This window comes from Acipenser ruthenus, chromosome 1 (genome assembly GCF_902713425.1).
Source record: "Acipenser ruthenus chromosome 1, fAciRut3.2 maternal haplotype, whole genome shotgun sequence".
NCBI classification, from domain to species: domain Eukaryota; kingdom Metazoa; phylum Chordata; class Actinopteri; order Acipenseriformes; family Acipenseridae; genus Acipenser; species Acipenser ruthenus.
The window spans coordinates 14381941-14397754 of record NC_081189.1 but is presented as its reverse complement, the minus strand read 5'-3'; the positions used below and the strand labels follow the sequence as shown (position 1 = coordinate 14397754).

The window sequence follows — 15814 nt, the reverse complement described above, 5'->3', positions numbered from 1 at the left end:
AAAAAAATGTCATGTGCATATGTTGGATCTAGATCTTGGTGATCTGTTTGTTCGTGTTGCTGATCGCTGTCATTTGTATGTATAGCTGTGGCAGGGAGGTGTATAATTTGTCGCACATACTTGTTTATACCTGGTGGTAATACCCATAATAATTATCATTACCATTGTATTGTTTAATAGTAATTTCACTATTCATATTCACTTTGTGTGCTGTACTATATACTTACTCATTATTGTAGTTAAGGAGGAGTTAGGTCAGACTTTGAGCACTGTATTCTGTATTTGCTTTGTGATTTAGTGTGGCCCAGTCCATTGTATTACTAATTGGTGTCATTCTTAGGCATCTTATTAATAGCCACGTTTATTATATAGTTAGTGCAGCTGACTTCATTGTCAAGTATTATGTTTGTTTTTGTTTTTGTTTTGTTTTTTCAAAAATTAGGCCAAGTTACAACATCTTTGAAAAAATGATGTGAACTGGATCCAGGGAAAATCATTTCCTTTTATTGATTTGCCACTACAAATGGTAATACGTTTTTCTGAAATAATGATGAAGTGTATATTCGGGGATATATATTTCAGTGATATTTAAGTAAGTTGTACAGGTACCACTGGTGTTGCTTAATAACTTTATCTACAAATTGCATCTAATAAAAGAATGAGAATCGCGTCATCAAACACTGACTAGCTCACCATGAGAATTATTTTAAACATTATTAATTTTAAACACTAAAAGAAAAAATGCAATGAATCTAAACTTTGATTAGTTTGACTGGGATTGCTTGACCCTCGCTACTTCCCAACTACCGCCTACCTATGAGATGAACCTTAGTGGTTGCTAGGTTACAGTTAATCATTACAGCTTTCTACATAATAAACCAATTACAGTTATGCACCTAAAATACTTGTGGTATAGATATAGTTGATTACAGGTTATTAGGTACAGTATTTCTCTAATTTGTTTTGCCATTGCTGGAATACCACTACTCCATGCATCCCATGCTGTAGGATATTTACATTGATGTCACTTATTAGATAAATATCATAGCTAATAGCCTGGAATCAGCTATCCTATACATTTCAGATCCTTTTGAATTCTTGTAATTTATAATTCAAAAACCATTTAGTATTAAGACCGCAAATTACTTTGAAATGTCTGTCGTAATCATTCAGGAGGCAGTGTGGTCCTGTGGTTAAAGTCCAGGGCTTCAAATCCCACCTCTGCCACAGACTGACTCACTGTGTGACCCTGAGCAAGTCACTTAACATCCTTGTGCTCCATCCTGCGGATGAGATGTTAAATCGATGTCCTATTGTAAGTGACTCTGCATATAATACACAGTTCACAGCCTGCCTCTGTAAAGCGCTTTATGATGGTGGTCCACTATGAAAGGTGTTATTATTATTTATAACCACATAATTTGTAATGTATGGCGAAAACCTTCACTTTGAAGTTTCTGCATATTATAACAATGCTATTTTGCCACTAGGAGGTTTGATTTTGTTTTTTTAAAAATAAGATAATGAGAATTTTTAAAAATACATAATTTATTATGGAAGAGGCCAGTTGTGGTGTATGTGTGGGAATTCATTCTGTGTTGATCTTCCTAGTCCCAAAAAATTGATTCTCTCTTGGATTAAGGTCAAAGCTTAGAAGGACAGTCGTTTTCTTTCACAACAGATGTTTTTTCTTCTTTGGATTTCCTTTAAATCCAAGGACACAGTATTAAATGTGTCATTGAACCATCAATAAGCCAGGAATCATGTACCCTTCTTGCTGACGGAAATATCAGTGTTCTGGTTATACTGGAAAGCCATCCTTCATATTGTGTCCGTCAGCAGTTGATTTCATGTTGAAAGGCAAGGCATTGTGTAAAGAGCTGGTTTTACATGTTTTCTTTCTCCTGAGGGCTTTTGAAGTTGCTGTTTTCTTTTCTTTAGTTTGCTTTGCCTCTTTGTTTTCAGTACATGTTTTTTCTGGTTTTGGGACTTAACACTAGAACTGCCAGAGTTTCGAACTACCTAGAACCGTCACGAGGGTCATTTTGACCCATACATTTTTAAACTGCTTCGTTATGAAAATGAAAGACATACTATTATTTCTTAGCAGACGCCCTTATCCAGGGCGACTTACAATTGTTACAAGATATCACATAATTTTTGTATACAATTACATTATTTTTTTTACATACAATTCCCAATTTATACAGTTGGTTTTTTACTGGAGCAATCTAGGTAAAGTACCTTGCTCAAGGGTACAGCAGCATTGTCCCCCACCTGGGATTGAACCCATGACTCTCCGGTCAAGAGTCCAGAGCCCTAACTCGGTTTGTTTGCAAGTGCTGTACTTCCAGCTCCCAGAACTGCATCCTGTTGGCTGTGAAAGGTTAGACTCAATGTTTTCAGACAGTAACACGAGTTTCTTAAATGTCTACATACCCTTGAAAGTGGAACATGCCATAATTTACAAATCAGAGGAGTTACAAGTAGACAGCAGTGATACTATATGCAAGTTTTAGATGCTGATGGCAAAATTAAATCTTAATTCACACAAAACGACTATCTTGAAGCAGAAACACAAGTGACACAAATGACAGGCTTGCTGTTGATTTAAACACTTCTGCCTCTGTGGGTCTAATATTATGCCATGGTTTCATTTTGTAATCTGGTTATTTATTTTACACTTGATGTGTGGTTGGAATAAAAGTGCATTTTTATATTAGCTAAAAATATAATTTATTTATTCCTGAAAACCGTTGCTTCCCCCAAACCCCCTCACCCATGGATCTTGCCCCCCACACCCCACACACACTTTAGAAAGTCTCCGGAGCTGTTGACTGCAGGCAGAATGATTGCATGTCCATGCTTCCTGTAGCGTTCCTATGTAGTATGTACAGTGATTCCATATGAGAACTACTGGGAGGGGGGTGGGTCACAACCTTTTTTTTTTTTCACCGCCTGTTCAGCTATCTTAGGCACTGCGACCCACTACCTGCACTTCTTAGGAAAAATGACAAATTCAAAACATCTCTAAACCTGTAACACTGTAAGTGAACGTCTAAATAATTTTTTTCATTTGAATCTTTTCATTTTTTTCATCATATAAAATACACCCCATGGCCCCCTTGGGACTGTTGCCCACAGTTTGGGAACCCCTGCTTAAGAGGTCATCCAAAAATCCTCAATTATAACAAGCATGCGTAGCGTGCTCTTTTTCAGCCCCCCCTGGTTCAAATGCTTGGTTCTCCACAGTCTTCTCTAATGTGAATGATACACTAGATCAGTTCTGTCCCTACAGCAAACCAATAAAATATATTCCAGTTAGTATTGCTTTATGAAAATCAGTTACTCTGTGTTTTGTTGTTTTTTTAATACATGATTTTACATTTCTAATCCCAGTTGAATTCAGATATACTCTCACACAGTCAGTTTAGTGTGTCCTCCCTTACACACCAGTCTGCTGTTTAGTCTTATATTTAAGAAAGGAAACAAGGACAGGCCACACAAAGTTAAAAGCTGAGGATTTGTATTTCCAGTCTTACAGTACCTGGCAGAATTTCAGACTGTGCTGTAGTGTTTTGATGTGTGGCTGGTTGCTGCTTGTTACGCTTGAATGTCATCTTATTAAGGGGAAGATATCGGTTACAGTAGCAAGGTGCTTGCTGCTGACTGGTGCTTCATTGTGGAAACTCTCAATTACCCTTTCCTGTTACTACCCATAGGGCTTACTGTTGAAGACGAGCCCATATTAAAAATACTTATAATGATGAAAATCCTGGAAGTTACTGGGAATAAGACCACTACTTAATACTGTGCAAAAAACAATGAAAGTAATGTTTGTATGTATTTGTTTGTATTTCTACTTTCAAATAATTTTGTATAAATAAACCTAACAAGGCCCATCCTGAAATATAGCCCATGTCAGCCTAGTGTGTGTCTGCCCTGTAATTACTCCTAGTCTCTGCCTTCTGAGAGATAATAGGCAAATGCCGTAACTCGGTGGTGTACGTCACAGTCAGCCCTGTTGCGTGCTGTGGACTGCAGTACTGTGAGGTACTGTCTAATTACTTATTTCCATATACCTCAATACAATAGTCAGCAGTACTAACAAGTAGTGATCTTTGATTAATCAAAAGATCCGTAGTACTTGCATTACGTGTATGTTTGTGTGGAATTCAGCTGTTATAAACATTTCTTTTTGGACAAAACCTTACCCTTCATTTCTCAGTGATGCAAATGTGTACCTTTTTTTTGTTGTTTGTTAGTTAAGAACCACTTAAGTAGCTATGTTATAACCACAAAGAAAACCGAGACCGAAAGGAATGAGTTTGTTCTCTATAATTATTCATCTTGGGGGAGGGGAGGAGAAGGGGGGTTTAAATATAATCAGGAAATGGAACAGTTTAGGAAAAGAGCTTGTCAAGTATGTAGCCTAACCTCCCCTCACACAAATGGCTGTACATAACCTCATGTCCACCATACACTGCTTATACTAATTATTAGACATGAAATCCACCACTATATTTATAGGGGTTTTAATTGATGAATCACCTGTGGGCTTGATGATAATAATAATAATAATAATAATAATAATAATAATAATAATAATAATTGATTAAATAATCAATTGAGTGCAGTATCAAAAAACAGTGCACGAAAAATAAATCTTGAAAGATGGCGGACAGTGCTTCTAAAGACCTTGGCAAAAGGGCAGAACAGAAGCTATACTCAGTATTTCACAATGAAGAAATAAAGTTTGCAACATTTGGTCATCGGTGCGTTCCTTTCATGGCAGTAGTACAAATTTATCGTATCATCTTAGTCACAAGTAAGGACATTTCTTTTTATTCAACTGATTTCTTTCAAGCGGTATCAGAAAATTAACAGCTATATCACTTTCTTCCACTTACTGAAATAAAATGGCACTCGGTAAGTTACCTTTGTTAGTGTGAAACTTGAAAGCTTACTGGTAACCAAAAACAAATCTGTTAAATACTGTATTCTAGGTTGTAGTGCAACTGGTAATTTACAGTAATATATATGCTCTTGATGTATTCTTGCTCTCTTTCTTTTAGACATTTGACTGAAGGAAATGAAAACAGACAATACAGCTCAAAAGAACATGTCAGATTACTGTTGCTCAATATACAGGGTGATTAGAAAGTAAGCTTACCACATCAATGATATGGTGCATTGATGTGGTAAACTTACTTTCTAATCACCCTGTATATGGAGATAAGAATGTATAACGCAGATCAAATTTAACTGGTCTTTAATTACATAATGCCAAAAGCTGGCTCTCCGTTTTTTTTTCTTTATTCAAATCAGATTTATATATATATATTTTTTTAAATATTTGAATAGATATTTTAATAGGTTCCCTGTTTTCTGCTAAACATACTTTCTTCAGTTGGTTTGGGCATGAATTGGTATTCCCACTGAATTAGAGGCAGATTTTCTTTTTGATATTATTACAGTGTGTCCGGATCCTAATGGGATGGAAAGCTATCACACTAATTAGGAGGATGATACGAATATCCTAACAGCAGGGTGGTTTTTGCCAACACCATGTTCATTTGGAAAAGATTATCATTATTTAATTAGAGATATATGCAAAGAAGATCCTTCGCTTAAAGAAATTATTCACAAAAAAAAGGGAAACCTTTTTTTCATTCCAATACGTATATAGCTGCTTCAGGGTGTTTTACCTTCATCACTAACTAAATAACTGACTTCCTCACCAACAGCGATATCTAAGCCTAAACTTTTCAATGCACAGCTCTTTCTCAGTGCAGAAACACCAGCGACATTTCATATCATTACCCATGTAGGTTGCTGCTTCATTTACTGCCATGGAATGTCCGTTTGATTTTCCGTACTTCATAAATCACTACCCCTCCTATGATTACAGGCACCAAAATGGAAAAAGAAAAACTAAACTGTCTAAAAACATGACAATAAGTGTTTTTTTGTTTTTCTAATTAAAGTGTATTGCATAGCTGGGATGTCATTTTAATTGTTTTTGGCACTTAATAAACAGTTTGAGACCCCAGATTACTGTTGATGCAGGCTGTACTGTGATGCTCTTGTGTGTGCCGCTGTTGGATTTGATTCAGTAAAGTGTCTGCAAAGTCTGTTGCTCAATAGATTTCGCAAGGAGAGTACGTTGGTTTAAATTAAAGCTGGTTCTTCCAATCCGTTAAAGATGGAAGCAGCTTTTTTAATGCAAATTGGCTGTGGATGATTTGCCTTAGTTATGTGAAGAGATCCAGACATGTTTGTAAAACATAAATCTACATTTTGAGTCTCTCTAAATCTAAGCTTTCCTAGTAGTGTGTGTTTTGTTGTTGTTGCTTCAGTTATATTTATTGAATTTACAAGAAAAATAAGCTTAAATACTTTATTCCTGTTTTTATTAGAATTCGTGTCTGAATTTTGTAATCCCACTTTTCCACAGAGAAAGTAATGTGTGTGTATAAAATATGAATGCAGAGAAATTAATAAGGAGAGCATTATGAATCATACAGTTAATTGAAAAAATTAAATGTTCACATACATTTTGATGTATTCAATTAACCACAAATAGTGCTTTCATATTTTGTGTAGGTTTATTTGAGTTATGAGTTTTATTTTAAATTACAAAAATGTATTTATTTCAGTCTGCTCTGTCCTCAACCCTCTGGATTGATTGATTGATTGGGGGTATTTTCAACTCGTTAGGCCTTCCCTCTGTAAGAAGAGGAGTGATGCTTGCTGGCAGAACTACATCTGCAATGACATGCCAGTCCAGTCCTCGGATCCCAATTCACGGAGGGCCTGTGGGATAAATAGTCTCTGATGGTTACATTTCAACATTGCGTAGACTCCATGACCAAGCATTGTCTATAAACTGTTGTGGATCAGTAAGTGTCCAACCTTGCTTTTAAGGATGAACATGATGTGAACTCATTTTTTGGCAGTACAACAAACAGGAAAATGTCACCTTTGCCTCTTTACCCATTTGTAATGGGAGAGTGGAGTGGAGTGGGGAGTAGGGGGGGGTATTCTGCAAAACAACTAAGCTTGGCTTGTGGAGGGACTAAATGTTGGGCAACAATATGCTAGGACTTCCACTACAAGTCACAGTTTAGCTTATACCAAAAGCATTATTGCATTACCTATAGATGAACTCCATTTGACTTGATGGAAGGGTTCCGGCATTACATTTATAATAAATACAGATGCTCTCACCACAGGATATGAATGTTAACCAGCTCCACTTTTTTGTCCCGGTTCATGTTCTTTCCAGCTCCCACTCTCCTAACTCATGGCATGAGACTTAAGCTGCAAAGCCAGCATGTCGTTATAGAAGCTTTTCTATCCTGTACAGCTCTTAACATGCCATGCCCAATTCAGAAGTCCTGCCCTAAAGAGAAGAATTAATTCTGCAAAGTAATGACTATCTGATTTAATCACTGTAGCATTCTTGGTGCCAGAGCTACAGCATCCTGCCATTTGGACATTTTGATCCTCATGCCAGTGCTGTGCATTAAAATGCAAATTGCTTTTATAAGGAGCACTCAGCTTTATTTAACATTAAAAATGAGAAATCTACATGTCGATAGACAAGTCTTTCTCTTTGTCAGCCTGTTGTAGCTGTGTTATTGAACTGTTGACAATTGCACATTGGTTTGTAGATCTCTGTGGAGGATAGTTTAAAAGGAAAAATAATCCACTTATAGTGCCATGGAAACTGTCACAACAGAAGACTTTACCAACCTTTATTAGATTGGTGTCACTAGCAGATTCATGCTTCAGAAACGGAGAGTGAATCTACACGAATAAAAGGAGCTGACAAACTGGCCCACTCTATGTACACTGATCTTGTCTCCGAAGTTTTAAATTCACATAAGATATTCATGTCTATTTTACTAATCCCTGGTGCGTCTGTGCTTAATAGTTACCCATTGTTTCATTGAGAAATGTTTAAAAGGAATAACTTTTTTCAGAAATAAATGTTCATCTTTTTCTAATATATTACTGTATACTTTTATATTGCTCTGTTTACCAAGTAGCTGATGCCAAATGCATTTCCTATTTTTTAACTTTTTTGTGGATTTTTATGCATGATTTCCATAATTGTTACCCCAAATTTGACACTTTGAATGAACATTTACACAGTTTTTTTTCAAACACTGAATTTAGGCTGAACTGTTGTAGGTTACATTTTGGGGATCTGTTTCTGATTTTCTGCAGAGGGCGTCCCACACTAGTGCGACTGTATTGAAAAGTACATCCCACATATATTTTCTTAATCCCAATTCTAATAATTATGAGGGGGTAGCAAACAATTCCAAGGTATACCTGCAACATTTAAAACAAACATGGAAGTCTTGTCTTCATAAATTATTAAGGCTTTACAAGACTCTTGTAAAGAGATATATGCTTTTTTTCTAACATTTAAAAGATATTGACAGCAGTAATTCAATATCAGAATAAAAGTGTCTGTATACCTCATTGTACAGTGTTGGTACTGTTTTTTTCTATTTCAACTTTGTTAAACTGCAAAAGAAAAAGTTGCATTGTAAAGTACAATAACAGGAAGAAGCCATGACAGATGTTGAAGATACAAATCCGGTTTGTTAGAAATCTGTAAAACTGTGTGTGATGATGAGGCTGGTTGGTTCTATTTAGGATATTGCAGTGACAATGCAGACTGCGCAGTCTGATGTGAGGAGTCGTTACTTTGTGTAGGCGTTTTATCAAAAAGGGGAACAATAAAACACTATGTGAATAATTAATCAAACTGTACTGTATATATGGGAGTGCCCATTTAGCATATGTCGCTACTTTTACAAAGCTAATATCTGGTATAATGTTTGGTTTAGTCAGTAATCCTTCTTTTTTCACTAATGCACTAATCCTTGTTGATGGAGAGGTGTTTTTGTGTTTTATCTGAGCGGGAGGGCTTCCCAGTGCTTTCTGTGACTCATGGTGATGAACCAGAGTTTAATGTTTATCTCGTCAGCTATAATAACATTCTTCTGTCACACAGTAAGTGTTACTGTTCCTGCTATTAAGCAAGAGTGTATGTAAAAGGGCATGTAATGCCTTTAACAGGGACATTGCTTAGACTACATGTGTCCTTTTATTGCAGTGTCTAACCCTAAAATTGACTTGACATCACATTAGACACTGGGAACATTTAAGTAACTGAGGTGTGCCCTGTTTTTATATACATGTCCCGCATAATTCAGCACAGTTGTCAGTCTCTGCTAGAGAGAGGCCCAAGACTAAATGGCAAGAGGTGTGTGACACTGTTAAGATCCGGAGATTGAAGGTCTGTTTGACCCAAATTTGCTATGGAAAAATGAAGTGGACTCAAAGCAACCCACTAACGGATAGAAGGTCCGTCTCGGACTGTTTGCTGGAGACAGTACTGTGTGTTTACTTGTTTTATGTTTTACTAGACAACAGTCTGGTTTCAAATGGATTAAAAGTGGAACGTGATTCCGAGTGGCTGGCTGCTGTTTATTCTTTATTAGATGCAATTGTTCAAGTGACCAACTCCAGATCCATTACTGTGTGATAATGGACTGCAAAATACATAGAAGTGCAGCTGTCCAGTGAACTGCATAGTTTGAGGTCCATTATCAGACAGGCTGAATCACCTGAATGTTCTGCCCAATGTCCATTTTGAATTGTCTGCACACAGCAACCACCTTGCTCCATAAGCAAAGTCTGAAAACTCAGATTGTATCCCTACCTACAGCTGTGAAGTGTTTCTTAATTCATATTGATATATAATTGAAAAAAAGTAATCTTCCCTGCCTGTTACTCTGGGAACATGAAGTGCCTCACAACCATTGGTAGTTGATTTTCTTCATTTTTAATAAGAACATAAGAAAGTTTACAAATGAGAGGAGGCCATTCGGCCCATCTTGCTTGTTTGGTTGTTAGTAGCTTGTTGATCCCAGAATCTCATCAAGCAGCTTCTTGAAGGATCCCAGGGTGTCGGCTTCAACAACAAATGGACAAATAACAAACAACTAAAGAACAATCAACTGATCGGATTAAGATACAGTTATCTATACTGAAAAAGCAGAGATAAGATTAGAGGGGGGAGCTAGAACTGGTAGCATCCATCTCTAACAAGTTTACACCTCCCTGTTATGTTGGTGAAACGTCACAATAATAAAGATTTCTAAGGTTAAATCATATTAGAAGACATACATTTGCTCCAATTTTCCTACAAAAGCTGAGGTGCTGAAGTATAGTATACAATTTCACGTTCTAGTCAGACACCACTTATCAAAGAAGTATCTAAATGCTCAGAGGATTACGTTAGTTTGTTCCGTCTTGGCGGTTCAAAGCATGTCTGATTTACTTGTTGTGTGATTTGTGAGGGTATGGGTGTCAGTAGAAAAAGAGCGAGAGATGCAATAAAACACAAGAGGGGCCAGAGTGCAAATACACTCATTTTAATGGTACAAAACTGGCAAGTGAATTACAGAATAGCGTTAAAGTATAGCTATTCATTTCAAATCATATTTGCCTTTGCTTCAAAACAAGGCACACAGTGTCTTATTTGGCACCAACTCAGTAATTGATTTTCGGATGCCCTCTAAGAATATAATTTTGTAACCAATCTAATATTGTCAAAATATCCAGATACCTGGCTTTTTCTGTTACATTACTTTTTCTTTTGGTGCTAAAATGTAGCCTGGATATATTATATTTTAGAAAAGTGTAATAAAAAGCTACCAGTGCATTTTTATTTGAACATTGGTATAATAAAGGAGTTTATCTCTGTACAAATGTACCGGTACCATTTGTTCTATGATACGTAAAGAGATCTGGCCACAATTTAGAAAATTTAGACTTTTAACTTAACTTGATTCCAGTTGTGGGTGTCACACTATTACAACTCCAGTGACATATATTGCATAATTGTGATTTTTATTTTTACACAAATGAGGACCAGCTCTACAACTAATAAATTAGCTTTTGGGTTGTGCTTTATTATTCAGATTTATGTCTGAGATCTGCCGAAAACTTAAACTTAACAGGTTCACCTTAAGCTACTACTGAGCATATCTCTAAACAGCACTCTAAATGTTTTCCTTGCATAGCCTGAAGTTCTCTTGGGGTCGTTTCTATGGTACCTTTACCACAAGTGCTTTACCAGAGCATGTTTGCTCTGATGCTACAGTAAGTGGTGACTTGGTCTAGCAATTCACTGTGCAGGTCTTGAAAATTAACCAGTTTTAAACCTGTTTTTTGAGTAATATTTCCAAACTTCGAGTCATGTGTCAGATGAAACATGTGTATCCGGTCTGCAGCTGGAACAACAAAAACGTATTCATCCGTTTAAAGCTGGGATTGTGCCTGCGTGAGTTTGCTTATTGATGTACAGTGTGAAACGAAAGTGAACTCAAGATTGCAAAAGGACGGCAGTGTAGCTAGAGTTCACGTTTACAGACAAATTAGCTCACTCTTGGAAAATGTTATCTTGGAACTCGGTGTAAGATTACAAAACTGATACAATCGAATGTAAAAAACAAACATGTTCGCTTAGTGCGTAGATAAGGTATTTCAGTAATATCAAGTATTTAAAGAATTTGTGAAAAAAATATGTTTGAAAGTTTTGGACAAGGGCCCAAATAAGCTGTTTAGCAATGTGTGACAACAGTGGTCATTACATTGCAGTGCACAGGCCTACTACAAACCAGGCATTTATTTAGGCCCAGGCCTACTGTATCCTAGCATAAACCAGGCTGTATTTGATAATAATATTTGCAATTGTATGAACTGAATGTAATAACTTTTCATATCGGTGAGGGTGTTTTAAACCCTCACATGAACTCAAGATAACTTAATATGTAGGTTATGTATTGAAAAGTTTGCTTTGACCAAACTGTACTACAGTATGTGTGTGTTCCACAAGTGTGCTCTTGATTTAAAAAGGTGTTTTTATCTACATGGAGAGTAGCCGTTGTTAAGTAATGAGGAAATGCTTTGACTTTTAAATACAAGGGTCCAAAATAAAAGTGGTATTCTAACAATGTCATTTAATACTCTGATACAGCTTCTCTGTGGCAGTTTCCCTTTTTACACTACAGTCTGTTTGCTCTTTAGTAGTAAACTATAAATAATCCATGATTAAAATATTTGCAGTGCAATAATCGGGTAAAGTTCTCAGAGCCTCCACCACGCCCTAGTATCTTCGGTGTTGTTACAATACAGCTTTTGTTTTTGTTTTTTCTCTAGTGGGCAGTTTGCTGTAGTAAAAAAATGTCGGAAAAAAAATCAAGACCTGGAATATGCTGCAAAATTCATAAAGAAGCGCCGGACAAAGTCCAGCCGGCGAGGGGTCACCAAAGAAGACATTGAACGGGAAGTCAGCATATTAAAAGAGATCCAGCATCCGAACGTCATCACACTGCATGACGTGTATGAGAATAAAACAGACGTCATTTTAATTCTCGAGCTGTGAGTACCATTTTAGAATCTTTCTCAAGGATTCTACAGGGAATTTGTGTGAATTGGTTTGACTTTGTATTATTCTAATTTGGAATTTCATTGTTTATGAAACCTGCATATCACTTGTGTGATCATATCGCAGCCTGACAAATTGATTAATTCTATATATGTACAATTCCCAAATGCAGCAGTATGCAGTTGTAATATTCATGTATAATCTTTATAATTGCTCACACAAATGTTAATATATAAATTCTTATTGGAATGTTCTTCATTTTTAATTTATTTTGTAACAATGGACTCATTTTAACTAATTACAGCCACATTTCAACCATTTCCTTCATGGAATATGTATCAACAACAGAATGCAGTAGTTTGAGTTAAATATTATCAGAGGATTACAGTTCTAATTTGCACAATTATTAATGCACACAAATGAAGTGTTTGCTAGTCTGATAAAGTGAATGCTCTAAAAAGAACAGGCTGAAAGTAATTATTTTTACCTGAGTGACTTTGCACACTGATGGTCTGTTTTGTTTAATTTGTGGCCCACTTCTATACCCCATGGTAAGTATGTATTATAAATGCTATGATTTATTTTTTGCGTGATTTAAAACAAAAAGCTGGATATCATTGTTCTCTGAAGTTTTATGTCTGTGTCTGCCAGTACATTTAACAGTAAAGTTATATTTTTTGTTCCAGGAACCTTTGTAAAATATATTTGTAAATCTTCTTTTTTTTTTTTTGTATTTTGTAATGTATTATATACATGTTTTGCATTTTACTGTGCAATTCCATGCAAAACATGTATTACTTTTGTTGCATGGAGCTTTTGAAAGGTTTTCCTGTGGCAACTGGACTAAGGGCCAGACCAAATCAAACCCCCGATCTCTCTTGCGAAAGTGTTTATGTGATAATATCACTAGTTTCCATATCGCATTTTCTTTATTACAAAACCAAAGCTAGCCATTTCCAATCCGCAAAAGGGGTGGAGAGAAGTTTCGCAGGAGTAGGAGGGACTGCCGAAAGCAACATGAAAATAGCTGTTGACCAATCCCCAGCCAGTATTTGTGACCTTTTGAAGGGGCGGAAACAAGGCGGTAACATACGAAAAGGGAGCCAGGGCAGAAAAAAAAAAAATTTAAAATCTGTGCTGTACTCCTGTTTCGTTTGAATATCAGTGAATGAATGCTGTTACATGCAACTACTACTATACAAATACGTTTAATAATAAAACAAATTATCTGCTTTTATTTTGATTGTGTAAAATATTGAAAAATACGGACGCGAGTTTGAAAGAAAACACACACACACACACACCACACACACACACACACACACACACACACTTGGCAAATACCTCGTTTCCACGACGTCTGCAGCATCGTGCTGCATTGTTCTGTCACTGTTATGAAAGTATGCCACATTGTTTTCATGATTTTTGTAAAAATCCATACCGTGCCCTGACTTGTGTCAGCACCATGCAATGCCAGCATCCTCATACCCGACTGGCACGGTGCTGCCCAGGGCCCTATTGTGCACAAGGCTGCATAGTATAGAACATCCAAAACCCAACGTAACCCTGTCGCCAGGATCAATACCAGCACATATTATACAATAAGAAGTCGAATGAAATGCTATCCAGTGCCGTGACAAAATAAAAAGTTGATTTGCAGATTTTTAATTTTTTTTTTTAAACGGACAGTCGGGTAGTTGTATATTATTATTATTATTATTATTATTATTATTATTATTATTATTATTATTATTATTATTATTATTATTTCTTCTGTCGAAAACCCAAAGCAAATTTAAAAACTTCATCTTGATGCTTCTGAGATGACCTTTATAGGTATTACGTAATTTTGTTATCTACACCTATTGATATGTTTCGAGGGGACCGCTTGGCATGCTGACACGGTGTAGCCACTGCTTCAAGCAAACCTGTCCGTGAGTAGAAAATAGTTTATTGATTGTACGTATTAAAGAAATAATGCGTATTGCTTTATTAAACATTTAACTCGAACTGTGGCTAAAAAAGTCTTGTACGTGTTTTGTTTAAGGGTGTGACAAACACAACATATATTATGATAATAGGAATAATACATATACTAATAATTGATACTGTAAATTATTCATTTTAAATTACAAAGTGTTGTGTGCAAGTGTTCGATATATTGAGGTCAGTGGAGTGTCTTGAGGCATGTACTGTTTTGTTTTTTTCAAATATCAGGATGTTTAGTGTTATTTTTTTTTACTATTTGATTAATACGCGATATCTTGCGACAAGTTCGACGTTGACTATAAATCCAGTCCTGTGAAAGTCTTGCGATGTGATTTATAGCTGGAATTGAGTAGATTTGGTCGGGCGATAGCAAACCACTCCCCCTTCTCAACCACCTAGGTCAACAAGCGATAGCTGCTTTTTGAAAGGCGAAAAGGGCTTGTTTTGGTTCCGTGAGATTTCGCTTGGAATTTTTCTTGTGTTTTGTTACCGTGAATGCTTTCGCGTCATCGTTCGTTAAGTGCTAACTTTGATTTGGTCCGGACCTAAGTTAGCAACTGACTTTCTAAAAGCTGTACAATAAATTTTATAATAAAAAAGCATGAAAATCCACACACAGCAAGCTAGAACACGGGTATGCATGGAGATGCTGTTAAATAATGTATTTGTTTTTCTTAAATAATGTATTTGTTTTTCTTAAATATGGGAAACAGCATCGTATAACACAGTTATCACAGTATGAAAATGCATGACGTTTTACATGACCTCAGTAGTGAAGTCCTTGTAGTATGTTTTATTTTTTGCATGGATGTTACAAGAATAAAGAGACTGACGAGGAAAGTAGCTTTTACAATTGACCATTCTTTAACCCAAATTATAGTGTATGACACTGTAATCTCTTAAGGCTATGGGGGGGGGGAAAAGACAAGCCTTTTGTTTAGGAGCATAAAATGGAATCTGGTAAGCGTCTTTCAGGAGTGATTTTCGCTGGCAGTCCACTTTCATTTCAAGTGCTAATTACAGGACCTTACAGTCATGCTGGTGTTCATTCTCACATAGATGGAGTGCCCGGTGTGTTATTAAACGCCCCCTCTCTTTACCAGATTGTAGCTTTTTTTAATGTTGTACAGCATCCAAAAAGTAATCCCTTCTGCAAATTCACATACATTTCGTTCATACATTTTGGTACTATTGAGCCATCTGGTTGAACTGTACAGTGTTGGGAAGCGATACTCAATTGGAATTCTCACTGGGCTGCTTGATAAAGACATTATTGATTGAAGAAATAGGCTTAACAACCACCTAACTACATTAAAACAATTAAGTATTCAGTGTGTGTTTGCATGC

The 15814-nt window shown here is 36.3% G+C and overlaps 1 protein-coding gene across 3 annotated transcripts in view; it reads left to right on the top strand.

Annotated features, from left to right (window-relative positions):
• LOC117403992 (death-associated protein kinase 1-like) overlaps positions 1–15814 on the top strand; it is a 59797-nt gene that overhangs the window by 17077 nt on the left and 26906 nt on the right. For all 3 annotated transcript variants that reach the window (XM_059006499.1, XM_059006507.1, XM_059006509.1), the window contains one exon: positions 12250–12471. In XM_059006499.1, the coding sequence (XP_058862482.1) occupies positions 12250–12471 (222 nt within the window). The remainder of the gene's footprint in view (positions 1–12249; positions 12472–15814) is intronic.